Source organism: Perca flavescens, chromosome 1 (assembly GCF_004354835.1).
Source record: "Perca flavescens isolate YP-PL-M2 chromosome 1, PFLA_1.0, whole genome shotgun sequence".
NCBI lineage: Eukaryota > Metazoa > Chordata > Actinopteri > Perciformes > Percidae > Perca > Perca flavescens.
The window spans coordinates 25,026,331-25,033,975 of NC_041331.1; the positions used below are offsets into that span (position 1 = coordinate 25,026,331).

Genomic DNA, 7,645 nt, shown 5'->3' on the forward strand with positions numbered 1-7,645 from the left:
TTGACAACTAAAATAGCAACATATTAACCTGATGGTGATATGTCCCAGTAATATTATGACCAGCAACAACTTTTCAGTTTTCACTCCTGGTTCTATTCAGATTGAGTCAACTTTCACTACTATGTTTTCAGCCACACACACACACACAGTTTTTAAAATGTGCAAATACAACATAAAGGTCACTCCACATCGTCTTGCAGCAGTGCTCTTCTGAATAAAAACGTTTCATTCTCTGGGCTGCGTGTTGGTGTAGGTGTGGTGTTGAATGAATATATGATGGCGGGTACCCATGGAATTGTCCGCTACTGCTGGGGGTTGGGGTTGGGGTTAACAATTCCCTCATCAGGGAAAAGCCATCCTGTATGGTGCTGGTTATATTTGCAATGTCCGTGTTGATCTGCGTCAGTTGGTACCTGATTGACTGGCTCGTCCCACCTCGTTGGGGGATTGGCCTCACCTGCTGGCTGGGAGTCTATAAAACTAGGTGATTCTATGAGGTTTGGTCTCACTCTCCTTACTGAAAGGCTGGTGCCTTGCTGACACCCAACTTGGTTTTGTTTGGTTTGATTGTGTTTAATTTATCCTTTGTTCTTGTTTATGAAAGTTAGGTGAACATTTACACTTCCATAGCACCCAACACCTAGCCTGGATGCCCCACGTACAAGATTCGATTTAAGGTCGGGAAGTTTGACTAGAATCTGAGTATGACGACGTCAGGCTACCCAACACCCACAATACACTACTAATTACTGATGTTACACACAGTAGTTTACTTTAGTTGTCTTTAATAAATGTACTTCGTTGTTGTGTGGACCTCCCTTCTTTGTTCTTTGTCTCTTAAATGAGCTGGGCATAACAGTATTCAAACTAAAAATGGGGCAACCATGAAACGTGCTGAAACAGTGTCCATGGGGCCTATATATATATACAGTCATTTCCAGCAGAGGGTCTGCAACCACATTTCCTGATATCCACTAGGATACTCTGAGAAACTATGCTTTAACAGTGCTGTTGCTGTAGACCTTTCTATCTGTATGCACCTGAAATGAGAATGATGCTGTGGAATTAAGTAAAGGTGACATTGATGGAAATTGTCGCAGTTGTATTTGTAGTGAAGGAGCACTCCTCCGCCCACATTGTAATCAATGGTCTATAATCAATATTTAGTTATAAGTACATGGTGAGTAATTTCAGTCATCCAGTCAATTTGTTTCCTTGGTAGACTCAACTCCACTGAACTCTAAGTAAATTTCCTGGGTAGCATATGTCTGTTGCAGCAGCACTGCTCATAATGTTAAAAATAATCTTTAATGTTTTTTCATTCAATTACCTTTCTTGCTCAGGATTGACTCTGTTACTAACAGGAACCAGAATATCATGTTGTTGTTTGCTCCTGTCCTAATCACTTGCGGTGATGTTAGCCGGATGTGCAGTGGCATAATGTTTATCCAGAAAATTATGTAACGCTAGACTTTGAATTTGACATTAATATGGACTTATGTGCTAAAATGATAAAATGTCAGTAACATCAGCTGCTCTTGAAAATCTACCAGTCACAACAAAGGCATTACAGCATGCCACTTGGTTCAAGAGGTATACACACACACACACACACACACACACACACACACACACACACACACACACACACCTTGACCCCATATTCCATTCAGAAGATTCATAGACAGGATATGATATATATATTAAAGCACAAGTTTGGAGAGCATATAGTTTGGTGACTTAAAGGTGTCCTAAAATTTGTTGGGAAATGTTGTGATCTTCGCCTCATTTCTGCTGCTGAGTGTGAAGGAAGAGTACCTCAAAATAAATCCAAGGGTCTCACTGGAAAATGTCAAAAGAAGAGTAGTTCATTGAGTAAAGGAAAACGTCTGCTGGACCACTAGTTACAGTGGCTGCAGTAGCGTGGGCTTGATACTGGACTGGAGAGCTGAGCCACAGATGGAGATCAACCACCCGCCAAAAAACACACACACACACACACACACACACACACACACACACACACACACACACACACACACACACACACTGATGCAACATATAATCACACATAATGCACACTGTTTTCAGTGTGCATTACGACTTATTTCACCAAACTATAACAGCAACACAAGTTCAGACATCAACTCTGTCTGTCTATCTCTATTATCATTATGATTATTTTTGTGTAACTTAAAACTTAAAAATAATAACAAATCTTGGTCGCAACTTCTCAGAGCCTAGTGATGTTTTAAAATTTTTTTACCAACTGTCAAAAACCCAATTTAGCTGTAAATGGACTGTTCTTATATAGCGCTTTTCTAGTCTCAACGACTACTCAAAGCACTTTAACGTTGTACAGGAACCATTCACCATTCACACACTGTGGCCGAGGCTGCTGTACAAGGTGCCACCTGCTCATCAGATAATCAGTCACACACATTTACACTCCGATGTACAGCAGCGGGGGCAACTCAGGGTTCAGTGTCTTGCCCAAGGACACTTCGACATGGGACTGCAGGACCAAGGATCAAACCACCAACTTTGGGATTGGCAGGCAACCGCTCTACCACTGAGCCACAGCTGCCCTGTAGCAAATGAATATATGGTATTATATTATTACTTGATCATTTATTTAATAATAAGTTTCTTATCAAAATAGCTTTCAATTAATAATCACTTATAATACTATGATTTATAATTGTTACACTAAATTAATTGGGAAATCCCTTTAGTTGCAGTATTTGATGTCGAACAGAAAATGTATTTAGTTTTAAATATATAAAAAAAAATGGTTTACCACTTTCACATTAGTTGCCAAAATTGATATACACTAGTGCAGTGCCTGCTTGGAAAGGGCCGATTGCTTGGCCTGTGGTATTGTGGCTTGTAGAATTCATCAAAACCAAATTGTACCCCAAAATTACTTAGAGAAGGACCCCAAACCACTTCATATGCAACTCTCCTGTATACCCTACTACTAACTTACTGATTTACCTGACAGAGAATGTTGCAGATTCAGAATGTAATCACAAAATATCACAATGAAAATGTGGAGCAATCAGACATTAGCGTCATGGACTTGTGGCAGTGCGCTACCCACCCGGCCCATTATGAGAGCCAATCAGCACATATCTGCGTTCATCAACCACCAGAACCGGACTCTGTGTGTGTGTGTGTGTGTGTGTGCGAGTAGAGAGAGAGAGAGAGAGAGAGAGAGAGAGAGAGAGAGAGAGAGAGAGAAAGAGAGAGAGAGAAAGAAAGAAAGAGAGAGATTGTTAACGAATTTAACATTTCAGCAGAGGGGTTAATTTCCATACAGTTAACGGTGAAGTAGGGGATTTGATTCACGTGGGTATTTTGGCAACGGTAATGTTATTAGTTAGCAGTAGACTTAGGAAAAGAGTCAAAAACAGTGTCTGGTAGCCCGCCTATAAGTGGCATCAAGTTCTGTCTGCCACTTGTTGTCTGTAGCTGGTTGTGCTTTGCATGTGCGGGATTGTGAAACGTCCTTAAATTTGGGAATTGACGTTTGTTTATTCAAAGTCAAAGACAGTCCAAAGTAGTGCTACTTCACACATTTTTGTGGGTCTGAGGTGTATAGTATGTCACATTTTAGCTGCAAAAGCTCAGCTGCTTTCTTCGACCCTCTCTGTGTGAGAGGGGGAGTGGCCAGTGGCTAGAGCAGCAAAAGCCAATGTGTGCTTCTTTTACCAATATATATTTAACGATATATTTTACATTTCTAATCCAAACAACGTCAAACTTGGCATCGCACTTACTCGTGCCCGTAGAAAGACACCTGTCAAGTTTGAAATCCATCAGGCTAACGGTTCTAGAGATATGCGCATAACACAAACACACACACACACACACACGTTCCTGCAATTTATAGATAGATGTATTTTAATAACATGATTTTGAAATACCTTTCTAATGTTGTGGCCTTTTAAAATGAAAAAAACAGCAAAGTTTAGGTCAAATAATGGATGATTACAAAAAAAGATTTAATTTGTTAACTTTTTAATTAAACTTCTCAATTTCTGTTAATAGAGAATCATCTCCTTCTACTGCATATCATTGTCTTCATCAACAAATGCTCAATCAAGCTAGTAATTGAATCTTGAGTTAAGATTGTTTTGTTTTGATATTTAGTTTTACTATTTCCAAGGTCAAGAATAAACTTTCACTTATTAAATAGGTCATAAAGAGCAGCATTATTTCAGAGGTTAAAAAGGCGTGAATATAACCGGACAGAGGTTAGTTTAAATTCTACACCTGTTGAAAAAACTGTGGCGACAATGAAAGTAAGCTGCCATACCCGTTCATCAGCTACTGTCAAGGTGAAGCCTCAGTGGTCAGCCCAGTCAACTACATTACTGGGATGCTCCCAGGTTAGGATATGTGTCACTGTTTGAATGTGGAGAAGGGCTGCACTGAATAAGAGCATGCATGTTCAGTTGTGCTGAGTCAGAAAGGAGTAGATAATAAATACACTGTATATGAAATGAAATAATGACTGAGATTTATCAATGAATGATGGCTGACCTGGCTAGTCCCTTGTAGACTTCATATTGATGTTGATTTGTAACTGTATCTTGTGCTTAAGCAAATCAACAAACATGGATGTTTATTTTAATAAAGACAGGCAGGCAAGTAGGGTTTGGATGTGGCCCTTGATTTTATTAACACACCAGAGCGCATTTCTTTACGGACACTCAGAAACGTTGAATTATGGGTGAATGGTTTCACAGCCAATATCTGTTAACAGAAATATTGCAGGACTTTATCAAATCTGAAGAAAAAACAACATTTTGCTTATGGTATTATCAGGGTGACCTACTGTATATTATTTTATGATATTGATTATATTATTTTATGTGTGCCTTTTCTTCAAATACAATACCTGAGTAATGCATTCACATTTATTGAATAGCTCTGAGATTCTGTGTGTGTTTGTGGTGTGTGTGTGTGTGTGTGTGCGTGTGTGTGCGTATGTGTGTTGCCTTGTGAGCAGCTTCCTCAGAGACTTATACTGTATGTCATTACACATCATGTGTCCTTCTCTAAAATGTCAGAAGAACTGTTTAGCAGTGGGCCTTCCTATAAAAGCATCAACAGCCTACAGTCAGTGTCTGTGTGTGTGTGTGTGTGTGTGTGTGTGTGTGTGTGTGTGTGTGTGTGGTTTGTGGATGGTAATTGGCTCTGGTATATTCCTCACTGAGTGACAATCATCCACAGATCAATCATCAACCAGAGAATATCAATCACTGATATCACAGCCATTACATAATATTACAAGGATGCGTTTTCATTCTCATGCACTTTGCCCCGTTTGAATCACCAACTGCAATGTAAGAAAACCCTTGACATGTAACACAGTATAGAGAGATAGCCTATTTGTCGAACACTTTGTTTGAATCACCTACTGCATCACAAGAACATAAATCCTCTGGTTATGACTTGCCTTTAGCACTCGGATCCCCGTCGCAGCATGAGCTCCCGGACCACTGCGGCTGCCGCGACCTGCAGTCTGATTCAGCCCCGCTTGGTGTACTACCGTGTCCGGCTGCCTGTCTATGCAAGCCCCGTCATCTCCGACATCACCTCCTTTCTTGATGCCCGGTTGGGTGTTCGTCGCCACGACCGCTGTATTATTATCCTCGTCCTCCATCGCCATGTATGATCCCTATTAACAACGACAGAAACCCAAAAGTGCCGTCCCGATACGCGACTGGCAAATTCCCACGGAGAGGTAAAAATTCATCCCGTGTCGGTGCAGCGACGCCATATCCAGACTGAATCTGACTGCTGATCAATAAACATTAAATGGGCGGGTTTAGGGTATGTATTATTCAGCCACTGCCCCTTTCTGAGAGGAGAGGCGTTTTACATTAATCGTGACTGTCTTTTTACTACTTGATGCAATTCATCACGAAAAATCACGATATGCCCTTGGAGGGATCAGTGGTAACTCAGTTTTAACCTACTGAATTACCGTAGTAGACTGTACTGTACAGGCCTAGTTATGCACTATTAGGCTACATTAATGTCATAAACCTGCAAACTAGATTAATTAATAACGTTTTGTTTATGTAACATGTTGTAGCTATTTACACAATAAAGTTAATGAAAAAAATAACTCAAATAATTCCATGACTTGCAACCAGAGACTAATTGCCGGTGTTCTGACGGAACACCATACCCATCAGTAACCCAAAAGCTAGCTGGTTCTTTACAATACTAGAAAGCATTAAGCTAACTATTTATTTACCATTAATAAAGCCGCCTATATAATGTTACCGGTTTAAAGAGTTTTACGAACTTAAAATTGTACGCTATCCTTTAAATTAGTTATTAAAGGTGAAATGTTAGAGCTAAAATATGCATATATCCAAATATGGCAGCGGCTGCATCGATCATATTGCTCCAATACCGTATAGGCTATATAAAAAAAGATCCTGTATAACCAGAGAGGGTTTAGAACCATATTTATAGAGGATGGCGCTAATTAGCCTTCTTTTTGCATTCCTTTACAGAGACACAGGTTTCATTGTAGCCTATGCAACAACCAACCATAAGCAACTAGCAACATTAACATAATACAAGCTAATATATGTAGCCTAGACTTAATTGAGCTGAAATGCAGGTGGGTGTGTCAGAGATGTCATACCCAGTTAGCAGCAACGTGTATGTAAACTCTTGCAGTGTGCTTGCGCACACAGCAGGGTGTTCAGCGCACGGAAATTTGGCTTTTTAACATTAATATGAGTTCCCCCAGCCTGCCTATGGTGCCCCAGTGGCTAGAAATGGCGATAGGTGTAAACCGAGCCCTGGATATCCTGCTCTGCCTTTGAGAAAATGAAAGCTCAGATGGGCCGATCTGGAATCTTCTCCTTATGAGGTCATAAGGAGCAAGGTTACCTCCCCTTTCTCTGCTTTGCCCGCCCAGAGAATTTGGCCCACCCATGAGAGAGAGAGACATCATGGCTTTCAAACGAGCAAAGTGGCAGTTGGTCAAGGCCACACCCCCACCCTCCTCCATTAATTAAACTTCAATAGCTAATGTGAGTCGAAACAGCCTGCGAGCTTCTCCTGTACTATACAGTAATTCCTCTACTATGCGACACTAAGTCACGTGGTTATGACACAATCGTTAGCCTATTTTTACAAAAACATCTGCTAAGGAGCCATAACATGAGATACAAGGTAATGGAGCCTTTTATACATTGTCGTGTTTCTTTAGAAATAAACAATGGACAAATAAAGTCTTCAAACGCTTCAGATGTAAAGTTATTCGCTGTCAAAGTGACGTCAAAATTAATGGCAGTCAATGGAATGCTAACGGCGGGTGAGCGTTTGGTAGCATCAAAATGGCACCATCGGAGGTTCGCGTTCTGAAGCGAAGCTTACCCCCTTGTGTAGGCTGCTGTTCGTTCAAAACAACAATGGTGGATGTGATAGACAGATGCTTCATCCAATCACCTGCCAGGTATTTTTTTTTAAAGTGCCTGCCCTTTCCGAAACAGTTTCCAATGACTTATCAGATGGTTATGGTTCAAACCGTCTGGCGCTAGGTTAGCAATTTACAAAACACATTTGCAACTAATTAAATCACCACAAAGGCCACTCAGTGAACCAAGTG

General features: G+C 40.5%; 1 protein-coding gene across 1 annotated transcript in view; it reads right to left on the reverse strand.

Annotated features, from left to right (window-relative positions):
• phlpp2 (PH domain and leucine rich repeat protein phosphatase 2) overlaps positions 1-6,759 on the reverse strand; it is a 46,487-nt gene extending 39,728 nt beyond the window's left edge. Inside the window, exons 1-2 of the mRNA XM_028573169.1 lie at positions 6,674-6,759; positions 5,468-5,811 (exon numbers count right to left, since the gene is read on the reverse strand). Of these exons, the coding sequence (XP_028428970.1) occupies positions 5,468-5,680 (213 nt within the window). The 5' untranslated portion in view covers positions 5,681-5,811; positions 6,674-6,759. The remainder of the gene's footprint in view (positions 1-5,467; positions 5,812-6,673) is intronic.
• Between the last annotated feature and the right edge of the window lie 886 nt (positions 6,760-7,645).